The sequence below is a fragment of the Mobula birostris genome, chromosome 10 (assembly GCF_030028105.1).
Source record: "Mobula birostris isolate sMobBir1 chromosome 10, sMobBir1.hap1, whole genome shotgun sequence".
Lineage (NCBI taxonomy): Eukaryota > Metazoa > Chordata > Chondrichthyes > Myliobatiformes > Myliobatidae > Mobula > Mobula birostris.
Genome location: NC_092379.1, coordinates 52,127,261 through 52,142,923, shown reverse-complemented (window position 1 = coordinate 52,142,923; position 15,663 = coordinate 52,127,261). Strand labels below are relative to the sequence as shown.

At 45.4% G+C, this 15,663-nt stretch overlaps 1 protein-coding gene across 1 annotated transcript in view; it reads left to right on the top strand.

Moving 5' to 3' along the window:
• Window positions 1-15,663, top strand: part of LOC140204034 (uncharacterized) — a 35,290-nt gene that overhangs the window by 595 nt on the left and 19,032 nt on the right. Inside the window, exon 2 of the mRNA XM_072270284.1 lies at window positions 5,062-6,713. Coding sequence (XP_072126385.1) covers window positions 5,592-6,713 — 1,122 coding nt within the window. The 5' untranslated portion in view covers window positions 5,062-5,591. The remainder of the gene's footprint in view (window positions 1-5,061; window positions 6,714-15,663) is intronic.

Genomic DNA, 15,663 nt, shown 5'->3' with positions numbered 1-15,663 from the left:
AGAAAAGGTGGATAGTGTATTTGCACTTTCAAATGAAAGATACCACGCAAAGTTCTGAAACAAAATATGGTGGGGGTGGGGGGAGGAACACAATTAGAACCCAATTACAACCCAGTGATCCGGGTTCATCTTATTTCACTTTCTGCAAGGAATTTGTACATTTCATGTGACCATCTCAGGTAATGATGAGTTTGAGTACAGAGAGGAAATTAAGAACCTGGTGGCGTGGTGCGAAGACAATAACCTATCCCTCAATGTCAGCAAGATGAAGGAATTGGTCGTTGACTTCAGAAGGAGTAGCGGTCCGCATGACCCAATTTACATCGGTGGTGCGCAAGTGGAACAGGTCAAAAGCTTTAAGTTCCTTGGGGTCAATATCACAAATGACCTGACTTGGTCCAACCAAGCAGAGTCCACTGCCAAGAAGGCCCACCAGCGCCTTTACTTCCTGAGAAAGCTAAAGAAATTTGGCCTGTCCCCTAAAATCCTCTCTAATTTTCATAGATGCACTGTAGAAAGCATTCTTCTAGGGTGCATCACAACCTGGTATGGAAGTTGTCCTGTCCAAGACTGGAAGAAGCTGCAGAAGATCATGAACACGGCGCAGCACATCACACAAACCAATTTTCCGTCCGTGGACTCACCTTACACAGCACACTGTCCGAGCAGTGCTGCCAGGATAATCAAGGACACGACCCACCCAGCCAACACACTTTTCGTCCCTCTTCCCTCCGGGAGAGGGCTCAGGAGCTTGAAGACTCATATGGCCAGATTTGAGAACAGCTTCTTTCCAACTGTGATAAGACTGCTGAACGGATTTTGGAGCTAGGCCGTACCCTCCAAATATCCAGACCTGCCTCTTGGCTTTTTTGCACTACCTCACTTTCCATTTTTCTATTTTCTATTTATGATTTATAATTTAAATTTTTACTATTTACTATCGATTTGTACTCCAGGGAGTGCGAACCACAGAATCAAATATCGCTGTGATGATCGTACGCTCTAGTATCAATTGTTTGGCGACAATAAAGTAAAGTATTTTCTCCGGTGTGTCAGCTTGCTCCCACTTCCCAAAGATGAACAGTTTATAAGTTAGTTGGTCAGATGGGTGTAATTGAGTGGCATGGCTCTTTTTCTCAGAAAGGCCAGTTACTGTGCTGTACTACTATTAAAAACATTAAAATGAAAAATCAAGGGGTTGGTAATATTATACTGGTGTGAAATTTGGATTGCAAAATAGAAATAAATCGAAAGATTAGGAATAAACAGGTTATTTCTAGGTTAGTTTGGGCAGATGGGGCTCATCATCATTGGAGGCAGCCTGCCTAGGGGAAAGAAACTCTGATTTTAAACCTCCGCTGCCTTGCGGCCATACCCACCCATGGGAAAGGCTTCGAGAGTAAACCCCCAGGAAGAAATCTGGAGCCAGGGTCCCTAAGGCAGTTTATTGGTGTTTACAACTTCTCTCTGGCAAACTCTCCTGCCTGTCAAGGCAGTGTATCGGGGTGTGGCCACTATCACATGCAAACAACAACTTGGAGCCACACGAGAGAGCTGAGTGTCCAGAGGTGAGCGAGCTGTCCCAGAATGGACGTGATAAACTCCTTCGCCAGAGGTGCTACCCCTTGTGGGTGAGAATAGGGTAAATGAAATGTAACGGAGTCATAGAGAAGTACAGCACAGAAAGAAGCCCTTCAGCCCATCTAGTCCATGCTGAGACCATTGAAACTGCCTACTCCCAACGACCTGCACCGGGATCATAGCCCTCCACGCCCCTACCATCCATGTACCTATCCAAACATAGCTTAAATGTTGAAATTGAGCTTGCATGCACTCGTACTGGCAGCTCATTCCACACTCTCACGACCCTCTGAGTGAAGAAGTTTCCACTCATGTTCCCCTTAAACATCTAACCTTTCACCCTTAACCCATGACCTCTGGTTATAGTCCCACTCAACCTCAGTGGTAAAAGACTGCTTGCATTTACCCTATCTATACCCCTCATAATTTTGTGTACCTCTTTCAAATCTCCTCTCAATCTTCTACACTTTCAGGAATAAAGTCCTAACCTATTCAATCTTTCCTTATAACTCAGGTCCTCCAGACCCGGCAATATCCTGGTAAATTTTCTCTATAATCTTTCAACCTCATTAATCTCTTTCTTGTAGGTAGGTGGCCAAAACTGCAACAATACTCCAAATTAGGCCTCAGCAATGTCTTAGACTACTTCAACATAACATCCCAACTTCTGTACTCAGTACTTTGATTTATGAAGGCCATTGTGCCAAAAGCTTTCTCTACGACCCTACCTACCTGTGATGCCAGTTTCAACAAATTATGGCCCTGCATTCACAGGTCCCTTTGTTCTACCACACTCCTCAGTGCCTTACCACTCACTATGTAAGGCCTACCCTGTTTGTGCTCCCACAGTGCAACACCTCACACTTGTCTGCATTAAATTCCATCTGCCATTTTTCAGCCTATTTTTCCAGCTGATGCAGATCCTTCTGCAAGCCATGATCATCTTCCTCACTGTCCACATCACCCCCGATCTTGGTGTCATCTGCAAATTTGCTGATCCACTTACCTACATCATCATCCAAATAAAGTGAAGTCTGTGACTCTGCCTGTCAGTGGGTTCGTAAGATAAACGGAGCAGTGGATTACTTTTTAAATGACTACAGATTCAGAGTGAGGGTGTTCAGAGAGACCTGGGAACTTTGTACATGATTCACTGAAGGTGAACGTGTAGGTACAGCAAACAATTAAGATGATGGAAGTATTTCAAAATCGCCTTCCTGTGACTTGAACCAGTCTGGCCATTCTCCTCTGACTACTCTCATTAACAAGGTGCTTTTGCCCACAGAACTAATGCTCATTAGATTTTTCTGTTTTTCGCCCCATTCTCTGTAAACTCTGCAGACAGTTTCAATGGTTGAGTTCAGTGTCAGAGAATGTATATAATATACCTTCATCCATAAGATACTGCGAGCACCAACAATCTTTTCAAATCTTTTTATTGTATATATAGGAAAAATAACAAGTACATCGAAGTAACAACACTTACAATGCCTCAAAAAAAAGCCATCATCTTAAAGATTGAAAACAAAATATTGTGATAACAAAAAAAAAACCTACTGAACAGAAAAGTGAGAAAAAAAGAGACCCCATTGGGTGTACAACCCTGGAGCCATGCGTCATACAAAAGGCTTCTAAAAATAAACATCAAACCGCCAGCAAGAAAACAAAATATACTAAAAAAATTTACAATTAGATCATGGAAAAATTATATCAATTAACTCAAATGATAATAACGAGCAAATGAGCCCCATCTTTTCTCAAAATCAAATAAAGGTTCAAAGGTTCGACTTCTAATTTTCTCCAAACTAAGACATAGCATCAGTTGAGAGAACCATTGTGACAAAGTGGGAGCTGATGTATCCTTCCACTTCAACAAAATGGCCCCCCTAGCTATCAATGTAACAAATGCAATAACATGTTGGTCAGACACAGAAATACCATGAATATTTTGAGGAACTATTCCAAAAAGCACAGTTAACTTGTTAGGTTGTAGATTAATTTTAAGTGCTTTAGAAATTGTTGAGAAAACCGATTTCCAGAACTGTCCCAATATAGAACAAGACCAAGACATATGTGTCAGTGTAGCTATCTCAGTTTTACATCTATCACAATGACTATCAACATTAGGAAAGATTTTAGAAAGTCTGTCCTTTGTCAAATGATAACGATGTACAATTTTAAATTGAATCAATGAATGGCTGGCACAAACTGAAGAAGAGTTAACCAACTTCAATATCCGCAACCAATCCTCCGTCATAAAAGTCAGAGCACCAACAATTATTCCATGGTCACACTAACTTACATCACATTTCTACCCCATTCTGATGTTTGGACTGAACTACAACTCTTGACCATGTCTGCATGTTTTTATGCATTGAGTTGCTGTTACATCATTGGCTGATTAGATGTTTGCATTAATGAGCAGGTGTACTTATTAATGTAGCCACTCAGTGTATCGAGGCCCTGGGGAGATGGTTTCTGGAATATTGCAAATGAGCGTGATCTCCGTCCCAGCCTGCGGTAAGAGCCCACCCCAGACGGCCCTCGAGGTTGAGTCTGTGAGTGCAATTAAGGGAAAGATCAATGGATATTAAGGTACCTGGAATGGGCTGCCGGGGAAGTGATGGGAAGCAGATACAACTGGAATGTTTAGACAGATGTGTGAAAGGCAGGGAATGGGGTCTGATGGATCCTGTGCAAGGGGACGGGATTAGTTTGGATCGGCATCACGGTCAGCACAGACATGGTGGGTCACAGGGCCTGTTCACCTGCTGTACTGTTCTGCTCTCCATACTGAGGGGCAAAAGAAATGGGGTCAGTGCAGGGAAGGTGCAGCGAAGGAAGAGATCAGAGGTAAAGGGATGAATATCACACTGCCACTTGCGTTATTTTCCTGATTTCCTCTAGAAAAAGCTCATCGATTTGAACATATCTATTTAGTCTCTGCTCATTGGAGAATCTCACTAGCTGCTGCAATCACTCCAGATAATCATGATCCCCATAGCATTACAGTTGTATTACAATCTCACGGATCCCTCGATGTCCTTCCTTATAGACAAGCTGAGGCCCAGTAATGATTTGTAAAGATTTCAGAATCAAGTTTATCATCACTGACATACGTTGTGAATTTTTTTGTTTTGTGGCAGCAGTACAGTGCTATACCTTACATATACTATATATTACAATAAGAAATGATTTAAAAATTAAATAAATAGTGGAAAGAGAGCAAAGAATGAGTTCATGGGTTGACCCAGAGGCAGGATGATTATAGAGTACTATGGCATAAAACAGGCCCTTCAGCCCATCTATTACATGCTAGCTTGGTCTTCTGCCCAGTCCCTTCTAAAAGAACCTGGACCATAGCCTTCCCTACCCCTCTTATCCATGTACCAATCCAAACTTCTCTTAAATGTTACAATTAAGTGAGCTGTTCTGAGTCACTACCCTGTACTTACTGATGATTTCTGTGTCTTTTTACAGGACATCAAAGGTGGAGGAATCACGGCTGAGTATCTCAGACGGAATATCACATCAGGTCTACACCCCACTCAGCTCCCCAGCACCTGAATATCATCGGCCTGTGAACGTGGAAGGAGGGATGCTGGTTTGTTTCACTTCAGACCCCGGGCAGTGAGGGCTGTTGCAGGGCACCGACCGTGACACAGCTGGGGAGTGAGACACTGTCTACAGCGGGGAGGGGAGAAACCACTTGTGTAAGGTCAGGAACCAGCTTCAGACAAGCCGTGTAACTTCTTCCAGCCTGTGAAGTAGTAGGAAATGCAGTGCAGATTGGGAAAGAAACACCCACTAAACCTTGAGGCCTTGTGTGATATATTGGGGGAGGTGAGCTCACCTGATCTGTGACTGGGAACACGTTCACCACATCCTTGTTTTTGCACCAGTGAAACATTCATTCTTTTGACTGAGATAAACTGATAAACCAACGAGTTCACACCAGGGAGAGACTATCTGAATGCAGGAAGGAGTTCACTTGTTCGTACAACCTTCAGATGCACCAGCGAGTCCACACGGGTGAGAGGCCTTTCACCTGCGCCGATTGCGGGAAGGGGTTCAGTCGATCGTACAATCTTCAGATACACCAACGAATTCACACCAGGGAGAGGCCCTTCATCTGCTGCGAGTGCGGGAAGGGATTCACTCAGTCATATGAGCTTCTGACACACCAACGAATTCACTCTGGCGAGAGGCCCTTCATCTGCTCCGAGTGCGGGAAGGGGTTCACTCGTTCATATGACCTTCTGACACACCAAAGAATTCACACTGGGGAGAGGCCATTCGTCTGCTCTGAGTGCGGGAAGGGGTTCACTCAGTCGTCTGTCCTTCTGAGGCACCAACAAACTCACACAGGGGAGAGGCCATTCACCTGCGCCGAGTGTGGGAAGGGGTTCACTCAGTCTTACAACCTACTGATACACCAGCAAATTCACACTCGGAAGAGACTGTTCACCTGCTCTGAGTGTGGGAAGGGGTTCACCCAGTCATCAAAGCTGCTGGCTCACCAGCAAGTTCACACCGGGGAGAGTTCCTTCAACTGCTCTGAGTGTGGGAAGGGGTTCACCCAATTGTCCAAGTTGCTGGCTCACCAGCGGGTGCACACTGCGGAGAGGTCTTTCAACTGCTCCGAGTGCGGGAAGGGGTTCATTCGGCCGTCTGAGCTCCTGAGGCACCAGCGAATTCACACCGGGGAGAGACCCTTCACCTGCTCCGAGTGTGGGAAGGGGTTTACTCAGTCATACAGCTTACTTATACACCAACAAATGCACACTCGAAAGAGACTGTTCACCTGCTCTGATTGTGGGAAGGGATTCACCCAGTCATCTAAGCTGCTGGCTCACCAACAGGTTCACACCGGGGAGAAGCCGTTCACCTGCTCTGAGTGCGGGAAGGGGTTCTTTCGATCGTCAGAGCTACTGACACACCGGCGAATTCACACTGGGGAGAGACCCTTCACCTGCTCCGAGTGCAGGAAGGGGTTCACTCGTTCAGCTGATCTGCTGATTCACCAGCGAGTTCACACTGGGGAGAGACCGTTCACCTGCCCTGAATGTGGGAAGAACTTTGCTCGATCTTCTCACCTCTGGAGGCACCGAAGAGCTCACACTAAAGGGACTGTTTAAATGTGTGGTACATACGTGGGGCATTTAAACACTGCAGCTGCTGAGAGAGCAGTGAGTTCACAAGTGACTGCAGGATCTGATTCTGCAGTTATTGCTGCTGTTGATCACATCCAGGTTTGGACCCTGGTTACTGGACACATTTGGGTTGTTTCCCCTGGAACTGCAGGTACACTTGTGTTCTGTATCAATTATAGGAGGGGTGATTGATAGATTTGTGGCCTAAGGTAGAAGGAGATGAGTTATACAGCTCTCGTTACATGTAAATGCAGTTCAACTCTTTGAGTGATTATGCCAAAAGTTTGAAGTTAATAACTCATCTCCTTCTATCTTAGGCCACGAACTTATCAATCACCCCTGCTGTGGACACTTTCTGGAGGTCCAAGATCTGTATGCTCCATGACCACTGGACTAAATTGAAAAATAGATGTGCTAGGTTTTCTAAAATTGACTCCTTCTACCATAGGCCACAAACTTATCAATCACCCCTCGTAAATAAATCTGTTCTGTGCGCATGAACTGGACCTGAGGACGATGTGAAGAGGCTTCGAGGGGATGCGGACAAGCTGAAGGAATGGGCAAGAACACGGCAGATGGAGTCAAATGTGGGAAAATGAGAGGTCATGAACTTCAGTGGGATACTCCCGATGTAAAGGGATGATGGGATGTCGGAGTGCAGAAAAAGCCATGATCTTGCTTACTGGTGGGGGTAGCTGGGAGGGACAGAATGGCCTTCATCTCTGGTAAGATGATGAAACAAAGCAGGGAGCACAACCCAGTGAGGGTCCAGCAGCCGTGAATTGATGGCCTGCATCGCCCGATGCCGGGTCTCGACTTGAAACGTCAACTTCTACCTTTTGCCTCCACAGACGATGCTCGACCTGCTGAACTCTTTCGGCGTTCACTATGTGGTTCACTTGGGAAAGTGGGCAAAGGATTGGCAGGATGGGGAGGGGTGGAGCTTATCCAGGGCCGGACTTGCACAGTGGATGGCAGTGTCCTGGGGAGCATTGGAGAACAGAGTGACCTCTATGTACGGATTTTGCAGACAGTGGCATCGTGGGTTGATGGGGGGGGCGGTGAATGCGTTTCACATATTTACCCTCAACGGTCAGGGGATTGAGCGCACGAGTCAGGGGAGTTGCACTTGCACAAGATATGGGTGAGACCACACGTGGCGTTCATGTACAATTCTGGTCATAGAACTGTGGAAGGATAATATTAAGGCGGCAAAGGTGCAAAGTAGATTCAGAAGGTTGATACCAGGACTGGAAGGCTTGAGTTATTAAGAGAGACAGGATGGAACGTAGAACACGACAGGCTGTTTGGTCCACAATGTGCTGGCATTTTAAGCTACTCTAAGGTCAATCTAATCCTTCCCTCCTACATAGCCCTGCGTTTTTCTATCATCCATGTGTCTATCCAAGAGTTTCTTAAATTCCCTAATGTATCAGGGTAGGGGAGTGTAAAACCAGAGGGCATTTGTTTCAGGTGAGACAAAGAAGGATTGAAGTAGCTCATTAGGGGCAAGTTTTTCACACAGAGAGTGGTGGGTGTCTGGCTCACAATGTAGAGGAAGTGGGAGAATCAAGTCAAGTCACTTTTTATTGTCATTTTGACCATAACTGCTGGTACAGTACATAGTAAAAATGAGACGTTTTCCAAGACCATGGTGCTACATGAACAATACAAAAACTACACTGAACTACGTAAAACAACACAATAACTACACTAGACAACAGACCTACCCAGGACTGCATAAAGTGCACAAAACAGTGCAGGCATTACAATAAATAATAAACAAGACAATAGGCACAGTAGAGGGCAGTAGATTGGTGTCAGTCCAGGCTCTGGGTATTGAGGAGTCTGATGGCTTGGGGGAAGAAACTGTTGCATAGTCTGGTCATGAGAGCCCGAATGCTTCAGTGCCTTTTGCCAGATGGCAGGAGTGAGAAGAGTTTGTATGAGGGGTGCGTGGGGTCCTTCATAATGCTGTTTGCTTTGCGGATGCAGCGTGTGGTGTAAATGTCTGTGATGGCGGGAAGAGAGACCCCGATGATCTTCTCAGCTGACCTCACTATCCACTGCAGGGTCTTGCGATCCATGACGGTACAATTTCCAAACCAGGTGGTGATGCAGCTGCTCAGGATGCTCTCAATACATCCTCTGTAGAATGTGGGGAGCATGGGGGGTGGGAGATGGACTTTTCTCAGCCTTCACAGAAAGTAGAGACGCTGCTGGGCTTTCTTTGCTATGGAGCTGATGTTGAGGCACCAGGTGAGATTCTCCGCCAGGTGAACACCAAGGAATTTGATGCTCTTAAAGATCTCTACGGAGGAGTCGTCGATGTTCAGTGGAGAGTGATTGTTCCATGTCCTCCTGAAGTCAACAACCGCCTCTTTTGTTCACATTCAGAGACAGGTTGTTGGTTGCAGGCAGGGACATTAACAGTGTCAGAAAGATATTGGAACAGTTTCATGGACAGGATAGGTTTAGAGGGATATGGGCCAGATGTTCGTAAATTGGATGAGTCACTCTGAAGCAGTTGGGCCCAAGGACTTGTCACAGTGCGTTATAACTCAGACTCAGACTCTATCTACTGTCTCTCGTGTCTTCTTCACACGACCCACTGGGATGGGCACTGATGAAGGCTTGGGAAGGGCGTCACCCTGATATTGATGTGGTAGGCACACACCCTCCCCCACCCCCGCTGGCCTGATCCTGACCTCTCACAGACCAGCTGGCCTTCAGTACCCCGGCTCGTTGTGTTTTATCCCCTGCTCTGACCCCCCCCCCCCCACAATACCCTGCAGTGGTGGGGTGGGGACACTCACAGCTCAGGACAATGTGGGGGGGGGGGGGTGCTGACGTTTCAAAAGACTGTGGTATAACATAATCATGGTGATTGCACTTTGTTTTACACCTGAGTTTTACCTGCATGTCCTTGCTGGATGAGCCCTCTCTACCATAACAGTCTCCATAATCATGCCTAGTGGTCCATAATTCCCAGGGCTCTCTTCCAGCCTTCTTTAATAAAGGTACAACATTAGCCATCCTATTGTCTTCCTGATCTCACCTGTCACTACTCACCTCAGCCAAATTCTTTTCTAGCTTCCTACCTACCTGACCATGTTCTGGAGATTTATCTGCCTCGACAGACTCTATGACACTCAGCACATCCTCTAGTGTAATGTGGACTGTCCCTCTGACTGCAGGCTCATTCTGAGTTAGCTGTTACTGTGAATACAAGCTAACAGCAACATAACTCAACAATGCATGGAGTAACAACGGAAAAGCCATTTCCAATAAATAAACATGTCTAGGCTAAAGATTTCCAGCATCTTTTCTCTTGTTTGTGATGTCTAGGGTAAATATGGTTCGAGTAAACACAAACAGAAAAGTTTAAGTGTCCCTTCAAGGGCAAGTAGGACTATTACCTATATGAATACTGACACACCCATGCAAATTTACTGTCCACCAGGAAGCAATAATATAACTCACAGCAGTATAAAATAAATTGAAATTGTATTGACAAACTATTTATAGTCATAGTCAAACTTTATTGATCCCGGGGGAAATTGGTTTTCGTTACAGTTGCACCATAAATAATTAAATAGTAATAAAACCATAAATGGTTAAATAGTAATATGTAAATTATGCCAGGAAATAAGTCCAGCACCAGCCTATTGGCTCAGGGTGTCTGACCCTCCAAGGGAGGAGTTGTAAAGTTTGATGGCCACAGGCAGGAATGACTTCCTATCACGCCCTGTGCTGCATCTTGGTGGAATGAGTCTCTGGCTGAATGTACTCCTGTGCCCAACCAGTACATTATGTAGTGGATGGGAGACATTGTCCAAGGTGGCATGCAACTTGGACGGCATCCTCTTTTCAGACACCACCGTCAGAGAGTCCAGTTCCATCCCCACAACATCACTGGCCTTACGAATGAGTTTGTTGATTCTGTTGGTGTCTGCTACCCTCAGCCTGCTGCCCCAGCACACAACAGCAAACATGATCCCACTGGCCACCACAGACTCGTAGAACATCCTCAGCATCGTCCGGTAGATGTTAAAGGACCTCAGTCTCCTCAGGAAATAGAGACGGCTCTGACCCTTCTTGTAGACAGCCTCAGTGTTCTTTGACCAGTCCAGTTTATTGTCAATTCATATCCCCAGGTATTTGTAATCCTCCACCATGTCCACACTGACCCCCTGGATGGAAACAGGGGTCGCCGGTACCTTAGCTCTCCTCAGGTCTACCACCAGCTCCTTAGTCTTTTTCACATTAAGTTGCAGATAATTCTGCTCACACCATGTTACAAAGTTTCCTACCGTAGCCCTGTACTCAGCCTCATCTCCCTATAATAAACACAATAATACTATATAATACAAAATAAAGAAAAGGGGCCCATCATATATTTAAAAATATTAGACTATAATGTGCACGTAATCGTTGGAGCACATTGCTGCATGATCAATCCGGTTTGCTTCACTTCATTTACTCACGATACTAAAACAGTTTTGTACTGAGGAACCAGTCCCAGGAAACAAATATTCATGCAACATTCAAGGAAAAGGCATCAAGCTTTCTCCAAAGTTGTGTGCTAGCTAGCTGACTAAAAATAGTATGCACATTCTCTGTGAGACCATTGACTGCATGAGGATTTTCCCACATCAGTATCAACCCTTTCAAAAGAGTTCTGTGAATGTTTCACCATGTTCAGTGTCCATTTCCATTTTCCTTCTTTCTCCTCTCTTGATCCCACACAGCTCCGCACAAATATGTCTTCTTTAGTCTTGGAGGGGCCCTATTCTCGAAATGTCGACTGTCTATTCCTCTCCAGGGATGGTGCCTGACCTGCTGAGTTCCTCCAGCATTTATGTGTTTCTCTAAGTACTCATTTCCCCTTCTCTGGATGTTTCATAATCTTCTCTGCCAAAGCTATCTTTGTGCCCACTTTTTGCCCTTCTGATTTCCACCGTGAGTCCCCTCCTGCATCCCCTATAGTCCTCCAGGGATTCACTTATTCCCAGCTGCCTGTACTTGATGCTTGCCTCCTCCTTTCTACCGACTAGAGCCTCAATCCATCATTATGTATAGCAACACACACAAAATGCTGGAGGACTCAGGAGGTCAGCAGCATCTATGGAGAGGAATAAACTTGATGTTTTGGGTCGATACCTTCATCTGGACTAGAAAGGACGGGGGAAGAAGCCAGAATAAAAGATGGGGGGAGGGAGAGGTGAGAAGGTGGGAAGTGATATGTGTAAAATGTAAAGAGCTGAGAAGGAGGAATTGGATAGGAGAGCAGAGTGGACCACGGGAGAAAGGGAAGGAGGGGCACAAAATGGGCAGGTAGGCAGTAGGGTTAAGAGAGGAGCCAGAATGGGGAATGGAAAGAGAAGGGGAGGGAGGGAGAAATTACTGGAAGTTAGAGAAAGCAGTGTTCATGCTGTCAGTTTGAAAGGACTCGGGAATATGAGATGTTGCTCCTCCAGTCTTGTGGTGGTCTCATTGACCTTCTCCTGCCTCCCTTGCCTTTCACTTTAAGAGGGATATGCAGACAAAGAACTCTTGATTAAACTTTTTCCAGGCACACCTTTCCCCGCAAACAATCTATCCCAATCAGTTGACCTGGCAGCATTTATGGAAAAGAGTACATTTGAGCCAAGACCCTTCACCATGACTGGAGAAAACAGATGAGGAGTCAGAGTAAGAAGGTTGGGAGGGGAGGAAGAACCACAAGGAAAAAGATAGAGGGCTATCCATCAAGGATTGGTTTCACCAATCAACGTCCCAGCTCTTTACTTCACCCCTCCCCCTCCCAGTTTCACCTTTCACCTTGTGTTTATTCCTCCACTCCCTCCAACTTCTTACTCTGACTCATCTTTTTTTCTCTGGTCTTGATGAAGAGCTTTGGCCTGCTGAGTTCCTCCAACATTTTGTGCGTGTTGCTTGGATTTCCAGCATCTGCAGATTTTCTCTTGTTTATCCCGATAAGTTCTTGTCTATTCTGCTGAGTGTAGGGTGGCATGGTGGTGAAGGAAATAGTGTAACACTATTAGAGTGCCAGAAACTTGGGTTCAACTCCCACCACTGTAAGGAGTCTGTACCTTCTCCTGTGACCACGTGGGTTTGTTCCAGGTGCTCTCGTTTCCACCAACATTTCAACAACTTACGGGTTTGTGGGTTAATTTGGACTGGAATGGTCTGTTGCAGCGCTGTATCTCTAAATAAACATAAAACAATATTTTCCAACATTTTGTGTTATCATTCCAGATTCCTGTTGTAATTTGTAGATGTGACACTACCGGACAATAGTCATTAAGGCAGCTCACCCTGCTCTTCTTGGACACTAGTAAATTGTTGTCCTTTTGAAGCAGGAGGGAACTTCTGACTGTAGCAATGAGAAATTGGAAAGTCTTTGAACACACCTGCCAGCTGGTTGGCACAGGAGTTCAGAGCCCTACCTATCGCCTTGCGAAACTTCGCCCTCTTGAAAGACAATCTGACGTTGGCCTCCCAGACAGAGATGACAGGGTCACTGGGAACTGCAGAGATCCTCATAGCTGTAGTTTTATTTTTTTTTCAAAGTGGGCATAAAAGGCATTGAGCTCATCTGGGAGTGAAGCATCACAGCCATTCACAATGTTAGGTTTTGCTTTGTGAGAAGTAATGGCCTGTCCCACAGAGAGCAAAATCAGAATCAGATTTCATATCACCGGCATATGTCATGAAATGTATTAACAGCAACAGTGCAGTGAAATACATGATAAGTAAATATAGAGATAAAACTGAGTTACATTAAGTATGTGTGTGTATATATATATATATATATATATCTATTAAATAATAAAGTTAAAATTTGTGCAAAAAACAAATAAAAAAGTAGTGAGGTAGTGTTCATGGGTTCGATGTCCATTCAGAAGTCAGATGACAGAGGGGAAAAAGCTGTTCCTGAATTGTTGAGTGTGTGTCTTCAGGTTTCTGTACCTCCTTCTGGACAGTAACAGAGAAGAGGGCATGTCTGGGGCGGTGGGAATCGTTAATGATAGACACCGTCTTCCTAAGGCACCACTCATTGAAGATGTATTGGATATTACCGAGCTAATTTTACAAGTTTCTGCAACTTATTTCAATCTTGTGCAGTAGCATCCCACCCCCCCCCCCAGATGAGACGGTGATGCAGTGCTCCCCATGCTACATTTGTAGAGATTTTCAAGTGTTTTAGTTGACAAACCAAATTCTCCTCAAACTCCTAATGCAATAGAGGTGCTCTCTTGCCTTCTTTATAGCTGCATCGATATGTTATGACCAGGTTAGGTCCTTGGAGATATTGACACCCAGGAACTTGAAATTGCTCACTCTCTCCACTTATCCCTCTTTCAGGATTGGTTTGTGCTTCCTCATCTTACCCTTCCTGAAGTCCACAATCAGCTCTTTCATCTTACAGACGTTGAGTGCAAAATCCTTGCTGCAACGCCGCTCAACTAGCTGGTATATCTCTTTCCTGTGTGCTCTTTCTTTACTGTCTGAAATTCTGCCAACAATTGGCTGTATCATCAACAAATTTACAGATGGCATTTGAGCTATGTCTAGCCACACAATCATGGGTGTAGAGAGTGCTACGCACACATCCCAGTGGTGTGCCAGTGTTAATTGTCAGTGACGGGGCTGGGGGGATGCTATTTCCAATCCACACAGAATGTGGTATTGCAGTTAGGAAGGCAAGGAAGCACAGGGAGGTACAGAGGCCCGGGTTCTGTAGCTTTTCGATCAGGACTGTAGGAGTGATGGTGTTAAATGCTGAGCTATAGTCAATAAGCAGCAAGCTGACATGGGTATTTGTATTGTCCAGGTGATCCAAGGCCTTGTAAAAAGCCATTAAGATCACATCTACTGCAGACCTAATGTGGCGGTAGTCAAATTGCAGTGGGTCCTGGTCCTTCCTGAGTCATGTATTGCTTCTAGCCATGACCAACCTCTCAAAGCAACCCATTACTGTACATGTGAGTGCTACTGATAGCCATTGAGGCAGCTGACGCTGGTATAATTGTTGACCTTTTGAAGCAGGTGGGAACTTCCAACTGTGGCAGTGAGAGTTTTAAAATGTCTTTCAATACCCCTGCCAATTGGTTGGCACAGGTTTTCATTGTCTTACCAGGTACTCCGTTGGGACCTGCCACTTTGCGAGGGTTCTCCCTCTTGAAAGACGGCCTGACATCGGCCTCCGAGACAGAGGTCACAGGGTCACTGGGTGCTGCAGGGATCCTCATAGCTGTGGTTTTATCCTCCTTTCAAGCGAATATAAAATGTGTTGAGCTCATCTGAGCGATGCTTCACTACCACTCATGATATTGGGTTTTACTTTGTAGGAAGTAATGTCCTAAAAACCCTGCCGATGTCACCTCCAACCTCTTCCGCAATTATTTATTGGCTCTTGAGATAAGCCTCTACAAGTTATTAGGGTCTCGGCCCGAAACGTCGACTGTACCGCTTCCTAGAGATGCTGCCTGGCCTGCTGCATTCACCAGCAACTTTTATGTGTGTTGCTCTGCAAGTCATACCTGGTTTTCTTATACAGACCTGGATCATCTGACTTATGTCACAGATTTAGCCCTCAGCAGACTATGAACCTCCTGGTTCATCCACGGCTTTTGGTTTGGGAACGTACAGTAAGTTTTCGTAAGCACACACTCATCCACAGATCTTAATGAAGTCAGTGGCATACTCATCCAGGCTCGAAGATAATCCCTGAACACAGTCTAGTCCACCAATTTAGAACAGTCCTGTAAGTGCTACTGTGCCTCTCTAGTCCATACCTTCTTGGTCCTCACGACCAGCATTGCAGTCTTCAGTCTCTGCCTATACTCAGGGAGAAGGAGTACAGCCAGGTGATCGAATTACCAAAATGTGGACGTGGAATAGCATGGTAGGCACTCTTGAT